Below are 15,645 nucleotides of genomic sequence, written 5' to 3'. Positions count from 1 at the left end.
ATCACTTATGTACTAAATAACTTAAGTAAGTAGGGATGGGAAGATACTGTTTGGAAGAGGAAACTAAATAGCTACTTAGGTTGCATAATAATAACTTGGAAAGAATATGAGAAAATATAAGTAAAGCTGTGGGTCGGTGATTTAATTTCTCCAGATTCCTTCATAATAATAAGATCTTTCGTTTAATAAATTTTCAGTTAGAATGAAAAGGGGGATGAAGAGTTCAGAACATAATTAATACACAATACACGCTAACCATCTGTCAGATCACATGATCCAGGGAAAACCATATTACGCATGTATATATATGCATATTATGCATATATATATATATATATATATATATATATATATATATATATATATATATATATATATATATATATACATATATATATATATATATATATATATATATATATATATATATATATATATATATATATATATATATATATATATATATATATATATATATATTAGAAGCGGTAAGGGAAGTGGAAGCTGCCATTAGCGGTGTTCAACGCTCTACCAAGCACACTACAGAGGGTTTTAAGGGTTTTAAGTGATACTTCAACCAAGAAATTCTCGTACATGGAGAGGTTGGTGACAGCCACAGTTTGGGACTAGACACAACCAATCCCACTATCAGTAGTAGATCTAGCTCTTGTCCCTTGCAATGCCAAGTTTGTCAAAATAATGGTTACCAGAACCGAATGATCAATATACTATTAATAATTATATCTGTTCAAGCAATATGTTAAATGGAACAAGTTCTACAAACACACACACACACAGGAACCATACATAGCTTTAAGATGAGGTATGATAAAGCTCATGGAGCAGGGAGAGAGAGGACCTAGTAGCGCTCAGTGAAGAGTGGGGGCCAGGAGCTGAGTCTCGACCCCTGCAACCATAATTAGGCGAGTACACATACACACGACTCATCAGGTGTACCCTGCACAGGTGTGGGTGGCCGCTGTGTGGTCCAGACTGCGAGGATAAAGGCTACCATCCCTTGGAGTGTAACGCCTTCGCTGCCTCCGGCTACAGACCTCGCCTGCAGGACTTTGACGAGGCTCAATACATGTATGAAGCCATGTTGCCCCTCAGGTAGGTGTGTTGCCCCTCAGGTAGGTGTGTTGTTCCTCAGGTAGGTGTGTTGTCCCTCAGGTAGGTGTGTTGTTCCTCAGGTAGGTGTGTTGTTCCTCAGGTAGGTGTGTTGTTCCTCAGGTAGGTGTGTTGTTCCTCAGGTAGGTGTGTTGTCCCTCAGGTAGGTGTGTTGTTCCTCAGGTAGGTGTGTTGTCCCTCAGGTAGGTGTGTTGTTCCTCAGGTAGGTGTGTTGTTCCTCAGGTAGGTGTGTTGTTCCTCAGGTAGGTGTGTTGTCCCTCAGGTAGGTGTGTTGTTCCTCAGGTAGGTGTGTTGTCCCTCAGGTAGGTGTGTTGTTCCTCAGGTAGGTGTGTTGTTCCTCAGGTAGGTGTGTTGTTCCTCAGGTAGGTGTGTTGTCCCTCAGGTAGGTGTGTTGTTCCTCAGGTAGGTGTGTTGTCCCTCAGGTAGGTGTGTTGTTCCTCAGGTAGGTGTGTTGTCCCTCAGGTAGGTGTGTTGTTCCTCAGGTAGGTGTGTTGTCCCTCAGGTAGGTGTGTTGTTCCTCAGGTAGGTGTGTTGTCCCTCAGGTAGGTGTGTTGTTCCTCAGGTAGGTGTGTTGTCCCTCAGGTAGGTGTGTTGTTCCTCAGGTAGGTGTGTTGTTCCTCAGGTAGGTGTGTTGTTCCTCAGGTAGGTGTGTTGTCCCTCAGGTAGGTGTGTTGTTCCTCAGGTAGGTGTGTTGTCCCTCAGGTAGGTGTGTTGTTCCTCAGGTAGGTGTGTTGTCCCTCAGGTAGGTGTGTTGTTCCTCAGGTAGGTGTGTTGTCCCTCAGGTAGGTGTGTTGTTCCTCAGGTAGGTGTGTTGTCCCTCAGGTAGGTGTGTTGTTCCTCAGGTAGGTGTGTTGTCCCTCAGGTAGGTGTGTTGTTCCTCAGGTAGGTGTGTTGTTCCTCAGGTAGGTGTGTTGTCCCTCAGGTAGGTGTGTTGTTCCTCAGGTAGGTGTGTTGTCCCTCAGGTAGGTGTGTTGTTCCTCAGGTAGGTGTCTTTTATCTACCTACTTAACAGTATTGAACAACAGTTTTGTGTACGTGTATTTCGTTTATGAAAGGATCCAACTCTTTCCTACATTCGGAATAACTAGCGTCACGTTACCTTCCAAACTCCTCTTCCACGATAATGTGATCTCTTTATTTCGTGGACACGAGTGTTGTACATATGATCTACGGCATAAATATCATAGCCAGACATGTGAGATGTTACTTCAGGAAATTATGTTGTGACGATTGAAAACAACTCATTCAACCATACAGTTGATAGCTCCCTGGCCCGCAAGTTTTAGAATTGGCTTGTCTTGAGTTCAAACCCCATTCCGTTCCGTGAGCTGTGCGATATGGTGAAAGTGAAAGTGAGTTCGGTCGTAGTTGGGACTTGTCTCAAACGATTCATCAACAGGTGAAGAGATCGCTGGTTAAGATGTCGACACTCACAGCATCCGACACTCCTTTCATTGCCTGCTGTAACATCCCATTTATTTTTATGCCCCTCCTTCATTTTCTCTCTTCCCTCTCTCGTTCCCTCCCCTCATACCTCCCGTCCTCTTTCCATTCCTTCCCAAAATCTTCTCCCTCCCATTTCTTCTTCTCTCTCACACTCCTGTAAAAAGATATACCAAATCTCTATCAGCTTCTGAGTTTAAAAACAATAGACATATTAGAACAGGCAATACGATCATTGTTCCGTCATTAATGCAACAATGTTAATTGCAAACTTGTTTATAGCTCATAATTAAAGAAGTGAAAACTGCAGTGGAACCTAATTTGCTCAGTTCCTGTCTGCGACGTGTCTTGGGTACACTTTTAATTTAACATGATAATTTATAATTCTAGGGGAGTAAAATACCGAAAATTGAAATAAAAACATTGTTATAGTATAGAAAGTTTAAGACAGCGCTCCGCTTGGAGACCAAGCTTGGAGACCAAGCTTGGAGACCAAGCTTGGAGACCAAACTTGGAGACCAAACTTGGAGACCAAGCCTGGACACCGAGCATGAAGACCAAGCCTGGAGACCAAGCCTGGAGACCGAGCATAGAGACCAAGATGTTCATGTCTTTAAAAAGCTTGATCACTGAGCGAAACGTTCCCTTAAAAAAACCTTTCCATAGTGTTTATAGTGCCTCTGCCTCCGCGATAATTCATACCCAAGTCAATAAGCAAGTCGAAATTACTAGAAAGGTTAAGAAATGATCAAATTACTGACAGGAGTCACCATAGTGACCCGTGTCTTCTACATTCCCTCAGGATAGTGACCCTGTTACTGGGTCTTTGTACATATTACCTGTCTATCATTTATTTTCACGTGTTTTCTTTCTAAATTATATGTATTTACTTTTATTTTCATTTGTAATTATATTATCATTTATATCTGTTTTCTTCTTTTTGCTATTCGTTCGTTTCACATTTATTTATTGTGCAGTTTAATTTGAGTTCCTGTAATTATTAGCACTACTGCCGCAGGTGTTACAGTCTGAGCAAAGTGGAGCCCGAGAAGTGGCAGACACTTATTGCCATGGAGAGCCACAATGACCTCAGACGTGGCACCGAACTCTGGGACAGAGAGCAGGTGAGTGCCAACGAGAAGGAACAGGGAGTTGATAAGTAACAGTTAAGTAACTTTATTCCGAAACGTATCGCCTATACAGTAGTCTTCTTCAGTCGAGTACAGAGGTGGCAGCAGAAGCAGTCGAGATGTAAAGACAGTGTAATCAGTGCATCACCCTTGATGAACTACTTATATCGTCTTTAAATTTCGACTGCTTCTGCTGCCTCACGTCTTCTCGACTGAAGAAGCCTACTGTGTAGGCGAAACGTTTCGGAATAAAGTTACCTAACTGTTGCACGTGTCTTATCAGTTTATCGGTACTATATACAATTATCATATTCACTGTTAGAGGAGTGAGTAAAGAACAGTAGGTATGAAGAGAGAAGAGAGTAAAGACAGCAGAGAGAGAGAGGAGAGTAAAGACAGCAGAGAGAGAGAGGAGAGTAAAGAGAGCAGAGAGAGAGAGGAGAGTAAAGACAGCAGAGAGAGAGAGGAGAGTAAAGACAGCAGAGAGAGAGAAGAGAGTAAAGACAGCAGAGAGAGAGAGGAGAGTAAAGACAGCAGAGAGAGAGGAGAGTAAAGACAGCAGAGAGAGAGAGGAGAGTAAAGACAGCAGAGAGAGAGAGGAGAGTAAAGACAGCAGAGAGAGAGAAGAGAGTAAAGACAGCAGAGAGAGAGAGGAGAGTAAAGACAGCAGAGAGAGAGAAGAGAGTAAAGACAGCAGAGAGAGAGAGGAGAGTAAAGACAGCAGAGAGAGAGGAGAGTAAAGACAGCAGAGAGAGAGAGGAGAGTAAAGACAGCAGAGAGAGAGAGGAGAGTAAAGACAGCAGAGAGAGAGAGGAGAGTAAAGACAGCAGAGAGAGAGAGGAGAGTAAAGACAGCAGAGAGAGAGAAGAGAGTAAAGACAGCAGAGAGAGAGAGGAGAGTAAAGACAGCAGAGAGAGAGAGGAGAGTAAAGACAGCAGAGAGAGAGAGGAGAGTAAAGACAGCAGAGAGAGAGAGGAGAGTAAAGACAGCAGAGAGAGAGAGGAGAGTAAAGACAGCAGAGAGAGAGAGGAGAGTAAAGACAGCAGAGAGAGAGGTGGTTCCCATCTTCTATACAGTTTGTTCTTCCTTATATAGAGAAAAACTTACCATGTTAAAAATACCGCCTGTAAAATTACTCCCATAAGATGTGTTCATATATAACCTCGATTTAAAGAATATTAATTATGGATTTTGGAGTTAATGTGCAAAGTCCGTTTGTCCGGACAATGTCGAGGAACAAAGGATAAACAAAATTAAATTAAGAATTGTCCAGTTTTTTAAGATTCACTGAGTAAAGTGTTAATATTCACTGAGTAAAGTGTTAATATTCACTGAGTAAAAAGTGTTAATATTCACTGAGTAAAGTGTTAATATTCACTGAGTAAAGTGTTAATATTCACTGAGTAAAGTGTTAATATTCACTGAGTAAAAAGTGTTAATATTCACTGAGTAAAGTGTTAAGATTCACTGAGTAAAGTGTTAATATTCACTGAGTAAAGTGTTAATATTCACTGAGTAAAAAGTGTTAATATTCACTGAGTAAAGTGTTAATATTCACTGAGTAAAGTGTTAATATTCACTGAGTAAAGTGTTAATATTCACTGAGTAAAAAGTGTTAATATTCACTGAGTAAAGTGTTAAGATTCACTGAGTAAAGTGTTAATATTCACTGAGTAAAGTGTTAATATTCACTGAGTAAAAAGTGTTAATATTCACTGAGTAAAGTGTTAAGATTCACTGAGTAAAGTGTTAATATTCACTGAGTAAAAAGTGTTAATATTCACTGAGTAAAGTGTTAATATTCACTGAGTAAAGTGTTAAGATTCACTGAGTAAAGTGTTAATATTCACTGAGTAAAGTGTTAAGATTCACTGAGTAAAGTGTTAATATTCACTGAGTAAAGTGTTAATATTCACTGAGTAAAGTGTTAATATTCACTGAGTAAAGTGTTAATATTCACTGAGTAAAGTGTTAATATTCACTGAGTAAAGTGTTAAGATTCACTGAGTAAAGTGTTAATATTCACTGAGTAAAGTGTTAAGATTCACTGAGTAAAGTGTTAATATTCACTGAGTAAAGTGTTAAGAGTCACTGAGTAAAGTGTTAATATTCACTGAGTAAAGTGTTAAGATTCACTGAGTAAAGTGTTAAGATTCACTGAGTAAAGTGTTAAGATTCACTGGGTAAAGTGTTAAGGTTCACTGAGTAAAGTGTTAAGATTCACTGAGTAAAGTATTAAGATTCACTGAGTAAAGTGTTAAGATTCACTGAGTAAAGTGTTAATATTCACTGAGTAAAGTGTTAAGATTCACTGAGTAAAGTGTTAATATTCACTGAGTAAAAAGTGTTAATATTCACTGAGTAAAGTGTTAATATTCACTGAGTAAAGTGTTAATATTCACTGAGTAAAGTGTTAATATTCACTGAGTAAAAAGTGTTAATATTCACTGAGTAAAGTGTTAAGATTCACTGAGTAAAGTGTTAATATTCACTGAGTAAAGTGTTAATATTCACTGAGTAAAAAGTGTTAATATTCACTGAGTAAAGTGTTAAGATTCACTGAGTAAAGTGTTAAGATTCACTGGGTAAAGTGTTAAGGTTCACTGAGTAAAGTGTTAAGATTCACTGAGTAAAGTATTAAGATTCACTGAGTAAAGTGTTAAGATTCACTGAGTAAAGTGTTAATATTCACTGAGTAAAGTGTTAAGATTCACTGAGTAAAGTGTTAATATTCACTGAGTAAAAAGTGTTAATATTCACTGAGTAAAGTGTTAATATTCACTGAGTAAAGTGTTAATATTCACTGAGTAAAGTGTTAATATTCACTGAGTAAAAAGTGTTAATATTCACTGAGTAAAGTGTTAAGATTCACTGAGTAAAGTGTTAATATTCACTGAGTAAAGTGTTAATATTCACTGAGTAAAAAGTGTTAATATTCACTGAGTAAAGTGTTAAGATTCACTGAGTAAAGTGTTAATATTCACTGAGTAAAAAGTGTTAATATTCACTGAGTAAAGTGTTAATATTCACTGAGTAAAGTGTTAAGATTCACTGAGTAAAGTGTTAAGATTCACTGAGTAAAGTGTTAATATTCACTGAGTAAAGTGTTAAGATTCACTGAGTAAAGTGTTAATATTCACTGAATAAAGTGTTAATATTCACTGAGTAAAGTGTTAATATTCACTGAGTAAAGTGTTAATATTCACTGAGTAAAGTGTTAATATTCACTGAGTAAAGTGTTAAGATTCACTGAGTAAAGTGTTAATATTCACTGAGTAAAGTGTTAAGATTCACTGAGTAAAGTGTTAATATTCACTGAGTAAAGTGTTAAGAGTCACTGAGTAAAGTGTTAATATTCACTGAGTAAAGTGTTAAGATTCACTGAGTAAAGTGTTAAGATTCACTGAGTAAAGTGTTAAGATTCACTGGGTAAAGTGTTAAGGTTCACTGAGTAAAGTGTTAAGATTCACTGAGTAAAGTATTAAGATTCACTGAGTAAAGTGTTAAGATTCACTGAGTAAAGTGTTAATATTCACTGAGTAAAGTGTTAAGATTCACTGAGTAAAGTGTTAATATTCACTGAGTAAAGTGTTAAGAGTCACTGAGTAAAGTGTTAAGATTCACTGAGTAAAGTGTTAAGATTCACTGAGTAAAGTGTTAAGAGTCACTGAGTAAAGTGTTAATATTCACTGAGTAAAGTGTTAAGATTCACTGAGTAAAGTGTTAAGATTCACTGGGTAAAGTGTTAAGGTTCACTGAGTAAAGTGTTAAGGTTCACTGAGTAAAGTGTTAAGATTCACTGAGTAAAGTGTTAAGATTCACTGAGTAAAGTGTTAAGATTCACTGGGTAAAGTGTTAAGATTCACTGGGTAAAGTGTTAAGGTTCACTGGGTAAAGTGTTAAGGTTCACTGAGTAAAGTGTTAAGGTTCACTGAGTAAAGTGTTAAGGTTCACTGGGTAAAGTGTTAAGGTTCACTGGGTAAAGTGTTAAGATTCACTGGGTAAAGTGTTAAGGTTCACTGGGTAAAGTGTTAAGGTTCACTGAGTAAAGTGTTAAGGTTCACTGAGTAAAGTGTTAAGGTTCACTGGGTAAAGTGTTAAGGTTCACTGGGTAAAGTGTTAAGGTTCACTGAGTAAAGTGTTAAGGTTCACTAAGTAAAGTGTTAAGGTTCACTGGGTGAAGTGTTAAGGTTCACTGGGTAAAGTGTTAAGGTTCACTGAGTAAAGTGTTAAGGTTCACTGAGTAAAGTGTTAAGGTTCACTGGGTGAAGTGTTAAGGTTCACTGGGTAAAGTGTTAAGGTTCACTGAGTAAAGTGTTAAGGTTCACTGGGTAAAGTGTTAAGGTTCACTGAGTAAAGTGTTAAGGTTCACTGAGTAAAGTGTTAAGGTTCACTGGGTAAAGTGTTAAGGTTCACTGAGTAAAGTGTTAAGGTTCACTGGGTAAAGTGTTAAGGTTCACTGGGTGAAGTGTTAAGGTTCACTGAGTAAAGTGTTAAGGTTCACTGAGTAAAGTGTTAAGGTTCACTGGGTAAAGTGTTAAGGTTCACTGGGTAAAGTGTTAAGGTTCACTGAGTAAAGTGTTAAGGTTCACTGAGTAAAGTGTTAAGGTTCACTGAGTAATGTGTTAAGGTTCACTGAGTAAAGTGTTAAGGTTCACTGGGTAAAGTGTTAAGGTTCACTGAGTAAAGTGTTAAGGTTCACTGGGTAAAGTGTTAAGGTTCACTGAGTAAAGTGTTAAGGTTCACTGGGTAAAGTGTTAAGGTTCACTGAGTAAAGTGTTAAGGTTCACTGAGTAAAGTGTTAAGGTTCACTGGGTAAAGTGTTAAGGTTCACTGGGTAAAGTGTTAAGGTTCACTGGGTAAAGTGTTAAGGTTCACTGGGTAAAGTGTTAAGGTTCACTGAGTAAAGTGTTAAGGTTCACTGGGTAAAGTGTTAAGGTTCACTGAGTAAAGTGTTAAGGTTCACTGGGTAAAGTGTTAAGGTTCACTGAGTAAAGTGTTAAGGTTCACTGGGTAAAGTGTTAAGGTTCACTGAGTAAAGTGTTAAGGTTCACTGGGTAAAGTGTTAAGGTTCACTGGGTAAAGTGTTAAGGTTCACTGAGTAAAGTGTTAAGGTTCACTGGGTAAATATATTTTACAGTTCAAAGGACAAAGAAACATATTCATCCAAGAATATATTGGTTCTGCCTTACCATGAAAACTTTTCAAAATCAATATTGTATTTAAAAATCTTGATACATTAAGAAAATCTTTTGATTAAGAAATCTCCCCAAAATGCTGATGATTGTCTGAAAGATTCCCTGTAGAAAATGCGATAAAGTTTACTATGGTCAAACTGGTAAAAGTTTTGAACTAAGATTGCATCAACAAAAATATAGGATTAGAAATAAATATGAGTTTAATGCGTATGTTTATTCATGTGAAAGATTTTAACCATCCAATTGACTTTCAAAAGACCGAGAAAGATGTATCAAGAGAGTCCATGGATGAGCGAAATATAATCGACTCAAGCTCCATAAAAAATAATGTTGATTGCAATATGAATATAAATTTTGGTTTGTATAAATTAGATTCATTTATAATGAATAGAATTTGTGAAGATTTTAAACTATGAATGAAAAGTCACCCTTAAAAAAAAAATTTACTTGACATGTGAGTTGAGTATATCTTCACTAGACTCCCAGACTCAGTGAGCTGGATCATGTCAGGTCATACAGCGGCTTTATAAATCTCTTATCCTATTATTTTACTATTTCTTGATAATGTGAGAAATCACGTATGGTCGTATGGTCCAGTGGATTACGGCGTCATGTGTTTTCGCCCACCATGAGGCAGGCCAAAGCAGCATGGGTTCGAGTCCTTGGCTAGTGCAGTGTTGTTACTGATCAATATCACTCGTTCGTGGTTACAATAAAATATATATATATATATATATATATATATATATATATATATATATATATATATATATATATGTCGTGCCGAATATGTAAAACTGGTCAATTAGCAAGAACTCATTTAAAATTAATTCCTTTCTGAAATTTTCTCTTATACGTTTAAAGATATATTTTTTGCATTAATGTTAATGTAAAAAATTTTAATTTTGCACCAAAAGAATATTAGAAAACTTACCTAACCTTATTATAACAAGAGCAATTTATTTTAGCCTAACCCAGCTAAATATATTTTAAATACGTTTACAATAATTTAATACTAAACAAACACAATCAAATATATTTTTTTCTTTAAGTTCAGAATACTTTAGGCGAAATTATTGCATACAAAAATTTTCACTTGTCTTATATGGCAGGATGAGCGTTGCTATTTAAGCCAAAATCGCAAGTTCTGCCTATTCGGCACGACATATATATATATATATATATATATATATATATATATATATATATATATATATATATATATATATATATATATATATATATATATATATATATATATATGTGTGTGTGTGTGTGTGTGTGTGTGTGTGTGTGTGTGTGTGTGTGTGTGTGTGTGTGTGTGTGTGTATGCATGTGAAGACACACTAATGCATTCACTGGCGGCGCCTTTATTGAAGATGTTTCGTTCCTGGATCTTGATGTCTTCAAATATTCAAATGTATTTGAGGTGATCAAGATCTCATGACCAATACGTTTCCAGTAAATGTGTCCTAGGCGTCCTATTTCCTCCAAGATTTCGACATTTACTGCCTCCATAATACCTCTTTCTGTGTTTCTTTCTCGTTGTCATCAGACCTCGTAAACTCACTGTAACGTGAAATATGCAAACAAAAGCAATAACAGTCTTAAATATTTAAACTCATTCTTCAACTTGTGTCGACACAGGCATAATTTTTTTTTCTTGTAAACTGATGTGTAAGTGGCCGAGTAGAATGATGTGTTGTTATGCCTCAGACCAACGTGGTGGACTACCTGCTACAGCGAGTGAAGTTGTCAGTGGATGAGGAACTCATCCACACCATCACCGGCATCCTTGATGTCAACTGCCATGAAGTCCGCAGTAACATCCCAGGTCAGTTCAACAAAATAATAATCAATTTTACAGGCAATAAAATATTGTTAAGCACAACAAAAAGCCACTAGTATCCCTGTTATTCCAGCAGGATGTATATACACCGAGAGTTGTGTCTCTTAATGTATATACAGTGTGCACAGGGTTTACTTTAATCCCTATTTTAGGAATTAAAGTATTTTTGACTGGTGGTGCTTAGGTTACGTGGAGCCTTATGACACTCCGAGTTCCTGTTAGGTTGTAAGCAAAATTAACAAATTTTGCAATGAATACTTGTTTTTGAAATGTTTGGATATACTCGTAGTATGCAGCTATCCTGTTCTATATGATAGTTATGTTGTGGGATCTATTTTCTAAATGCTTTTTAAAACAATCAATTATCAATCCCATCTCATGTACTGACTGAGCTGTGGCTGTTGTTACTTACAGGTACGAGGGACCCATACCTGGTGAGAGGAATCTACCCTCTGTGTGCCATGATGTCTCACTTCTGTGTCAACAACACTCACCACACTCTCATGGACGACATGACCATGGTCGTCATCGCCTCCACGCCCATCAAGAAGGGAGAGCAGATGACAGGTGTGTGACACATATTTGGCAGGCTTATGATGCATGTTTGACAGATTTGTGACAGGTATGTGGAATGTGTGTTTGACAGGTGTTTGACACGTGAGTGAAATATGAGTCTTCACTTGGAATGAGTGATCATCCGGTGTTGTGTTCTGGTGACGTGGTGGAAATAAATCTGAAAAGGAACGTGGAAGGAAGAGAAAAATTAACTAAACAAGAAGGGCTCATACTGCTCATACAGTTGATGAGACAGCACCATGGGCTTTAAAATATTATGCAGAAGATATGAGTTGTCCACTGAAACTTTTTAAGAATTTCACTTAGAGTGTGTCAACTGGCAGACAAATGGAAGATAGTACACATCGTTCCAGTATTTAAGGAAGGTAACAGGGAAGCCTCTTGAAACTGTAGGTCAGTTTCGCTGACAAGTGTTGCAAAAAAAAAAAGTTGTCACAGAAAAGTGGAAAGAAAACGTTTTGAAAGGAATAACCTACTCTTACGACAGTCACAGAAACTGTTCAAGATAAAAAATAGATTGTAAGATTGTACTTATATAGATTTTAAGAAGGCATTTTACAGAGTTCCCCATGAGATATTAATTTGGAACCTTCAAAACATACGAGGTAAACTATTACAGTAGACGAGAGACTTCGTGTTACCAGTGGGGTGCCTCAAGGATCTGTACTTTTCCCTATACAGTTTTATATTTATATAAATAACTTAACGGAAGGAATAGAAACTATAAGAATTTGTTTGTAGATAATGTACAAAATAAAAGAGTAAAGTTAATGTATATCTTTATAAGATGATACAGATAAATTTAGCAGATGTAGTGACAGACGGATGATGGAATTTAATGTTAATAAATTCAATGAAATGGAGATGTGTAATGCAAAAAAAAAATGATCTAGAGGGTAACAGGCAACAGTTGTCATTAAACATCCTCAACGTCTCCATCTGCCCCAGGATTAAACCTGCGTCGTTCGCTTATGTGTCGAAGATGCACTTACTACTTTAATTCAGCCATTTAAACTTAAGTTTAAAGTCTTAGGACTACAAATAAAGTATATAAACATTTCCGTTGCGCAAATAAAGCATATAGACAATTTTATGGAATAAATAAATTATTTAGATAAGATAATTCAAATAAAGTGCATTGAAAAAATAAAATATATAAACTTTTCTAACAAAAATAAATCATATTGATAATTATGTAGCAAATAACATAGATTATTATATAAATAAATTGAACAGACTATGTTATAGCAGATAATATGAAGCACATACGTTCTTGTATACTGTGTTGCAGCTACCTGTACACCTGTGTACTGTGTTGCAGCTACCTACACACCTGTGTACTGTGTTGCAGCTACTTACACACCTTGCATACTGTGTTCCAGCTACCTACACACCTTGTATACTGTGTTGCAGCTACCTATACACCTGTGTACTGTGTTGCAGCTACCTACACACCTTGTATACTGTGTTGCAGCTACCTACACACCTGTGTACTGTGTTGCAGCTACCTACACACCTGTGTACTGTGTTGCAGCTACTTACACACCTTGCATACTGTGTTCCAGCTACCTACACACCTTGTATACTGTGTTGCAGCTACCTACACACCTGTGTACTGTGTTGCAGCTACCTACACACCTGTGTACTGTGTTGCAGCTACTTACACACCTTGCATACTGTGTTCCAGCTACCTACACACCTTGTATACTGTGTTGCAGCTACCTATACACCTGTGTACTGTGTTGCAGCTACCTACACACCTTGTATACTGTGTTGCAGCTACCTATACACCTGTGTACTGTGTTGCAGCTACCTACACACCTTGTATACTGTGTTGCAGCTACCTATACACCTGTGTACTGTGTTGCAGCTACTTACACACCTTGTATACTGTGTTCCAGCTACCTACACACCTTGTATACTGTGTTCCAGCTACCTACAAACCTGTATGCTGTGTTGCAGCTACCTACACACCTGTATGCTATATTGCAGCTACCTACACACCTGCATACTGTGCTGCAGCTACCTACACACCTTGTATACTGTGTTGCAGCTACCTATACACTTGTATACTGTGTTGCAGTTACCTACACACCTCTATACTGTGTTGCAGCTACATACACACCTGTATACTGTGTTGCAGTTACCCACACACCTGTATACTGTGTTGCAGCTACCTACGCACCTGTATACTGTGTTGCAGCTACCTGCACACCTTGTATACTGTGTTGCAGCTACCTACACACCTTGTATACTGTGTTACAGCTACCTACACACCTTGTATACTGTGTTGCAGCTCCCTACACACCTTATATACTGTGTTGCAGCTACCTACACATACCTTGCATATTGTGTTACAGCTACCTGCACACACCTTGCATACTGTGTTGCAGCTACCTGCACACACCTTGTATACTGTGTTGCAGCTACCTACACACCTTGTATACTGTGTTGCAGCTACCTACACACCTTGTATACTGTGTTGCAGCTACCTACACACCTTGCATTCTGTGTTGCAGCTCCCTACTCACCTTGCATACTGTGTTGCAGCTTCCTACACAAACCTTGTATATTGTGTTGCAATTACCTCCACACCTTGTATACTGTGTTGCAGCTACCTACACACACCTTGTATACTGTGTTGCAACTACCTACACACCTTGTATAATGTGTTGCAGCTACCTACACACACTTTGTATACTGTGTTGCAACTACCTACACGCCTTGTATACTGTGTTGCAGATACCTACATACCTCTTGTATACTGTGTTGCAGCTACCTACACACACCTTGTATACTGTGTTGCAACTGCCTACACACCTTGTATAATGTGTTGCAGCTACCTATACACACTTTGTATACTATGTTGCAGCTACCTACACACATTTTGTATACTGTGTTGCAACTGCCTACACACCTTGTATAATGTGTTGCAGCTACCTATACACACTTTGTATACTATGTTGCAGCTACCTACACACACCTTGTATACTGTGTTGCAACTACCTACACACCTTGTATACTGTGTTGCAGCTACCTACACACACCTTGTATACTGTGTTGCAGCTACCTACACACACCTTGTATACTGTGTTGCAGCTACCTACACACACCTTGTATACTGTGTTGCAGCTACCTACACACCTTGTATACTGTGTTGAAGCTACCAACACACACCTTGTATACTGTGTTGCAGCTACCTACACACACCTTGCATACTGTGTTGCAGCTACCTACACACACCTTGTATACTGTGTTGCAGTTACCTACACACACCTTGCATACTGTGTTGCAGCTACCTACACACACCTTGTATACTGTGTTGCAGCTACCTACACACACCTTGTATACTGTGTTGCAGCTACCTACACACCTTGTATACTGTGTTGCAGCTACCTACACACATCTTATATACTGTGTTGCATCTACCTACGCACACCTTGTATAGTGTTGCAGCTACCTACACACACCTTGTATACTGTGTTGCAGCTACCTACACACACCTTGTATACTGTGTTGCATCTACCTACGCAGACCTTGTATACTGTGTTGCAGATACCTAAACACACCTTGTATACTGTGTTGCAGTTACCTACACTCACCTTATATACTGTTTTGCAACTACCTATACACCTTGTGTACTGTGTTGCAGCTACCTACACACACCTTGTATACTGTGTTGCAGCTACCTACACACACCTTGTATACTGTGTTGCAGCTACCTACGCAGACCTTGTATACTGTGTTGCAGATACCTAAACACACCTTGTATACTGTGTTGCAGTTACCTACACTCACCTTATATACTGTTTTGCAACTACCTATACACCTTGTATACTGTGTTGCAGCTACCTACACACACATCCTCTCCGCCACGACGGAGCGGCGGAAGCACCTACGCTATGGCAAGTTCTTCGACTGCACCTGTGCCCGCTGCAGCGACCCCACGGAGATGGGCACCTACTTCGGGGCACTCAGGTGCTCCCAGCCAGGCTGTGGGGGCAACATTCTCTCTACCGATCCACTGGCACCTACCAACGACGCACCTTGGGCCTGTGACAGATGTCGATACAAGGTCAGCCATTTCCTTCCAGGTCACTTATAATCACTAAACAGTACAATGACAGGAGTTTTATGCTTCATACCCACTTCAAATCACACCACTAGGTCACACTTCTTGGTCACCCACTGCAGGTCACACTGCTTAGTCACCCACTGCTATGTGACCCCTGCTAGAGCAGGTCCCACCACTTGGTCAGGTAATCATGCTAGACCAGTTCTCTGTTAGTGTAGCTTTCGACGTTGTTTATCATAGTCC

At 38.5% G+C, this 15,645-nt stretch overlaps 1 protein-coding gene across 2 annotated transcripts in view; it reads left to right on the top strand.

The window, feature by feature from the left end:
• LOC128693319 (SET domain-containing protein SmydA-8) overlaps positions 1-15,645 on the top strand; it is a 62,230-nt gene that overhangs the window by 19,901 nt on the left and 26,684 nt on the right. For both annotated transcript variants that reach the window (XM_053782939.2, XM_053782938.2), the window contains exons 5-9: positions 967-1,113; positions 3,593-3,698; positions 10,619-10,736; positions 11,166-11,318; positions 15,176-15,402. In XM_053782939.2, the coding sequence (XP_053638914.1) occupies positions 967-1,113; positions 3,593-3,698; positions 10,619-10,736; positions 11,166-11,318; positions 15,176-15,402 (751 nt within the window). The remainder of the gene's footprint in view (positions 1-966; positions 1,114-3,592; positions 3,699-10,618; positions 10,737-11,165; positions 11,319-15,175; positions 15,403-15,645) is intronic.

The sequence above is a fragment of the Cherax quadricarinatus genome, chromosome 28, assembly GCF_038502225.1.
Source record: "Cherax quadricarinatus isolate ZL_2023a chromosome 28, ASM3850222v1, whole genome shotgun sequence".
In the NCBI taxonomy this organism is placed as follows: domain Eukaryota; kingdom Metazoa; phylum Arthropoda; class Malacostraca; order Decapoda; family Parastacidae; genus Cherax; species Cherax quadricarinatus.
Note: the sequence above shows the minus strand (reverse complement) of the source record. Positions and strands in the feature narration are given on the sequence as shown.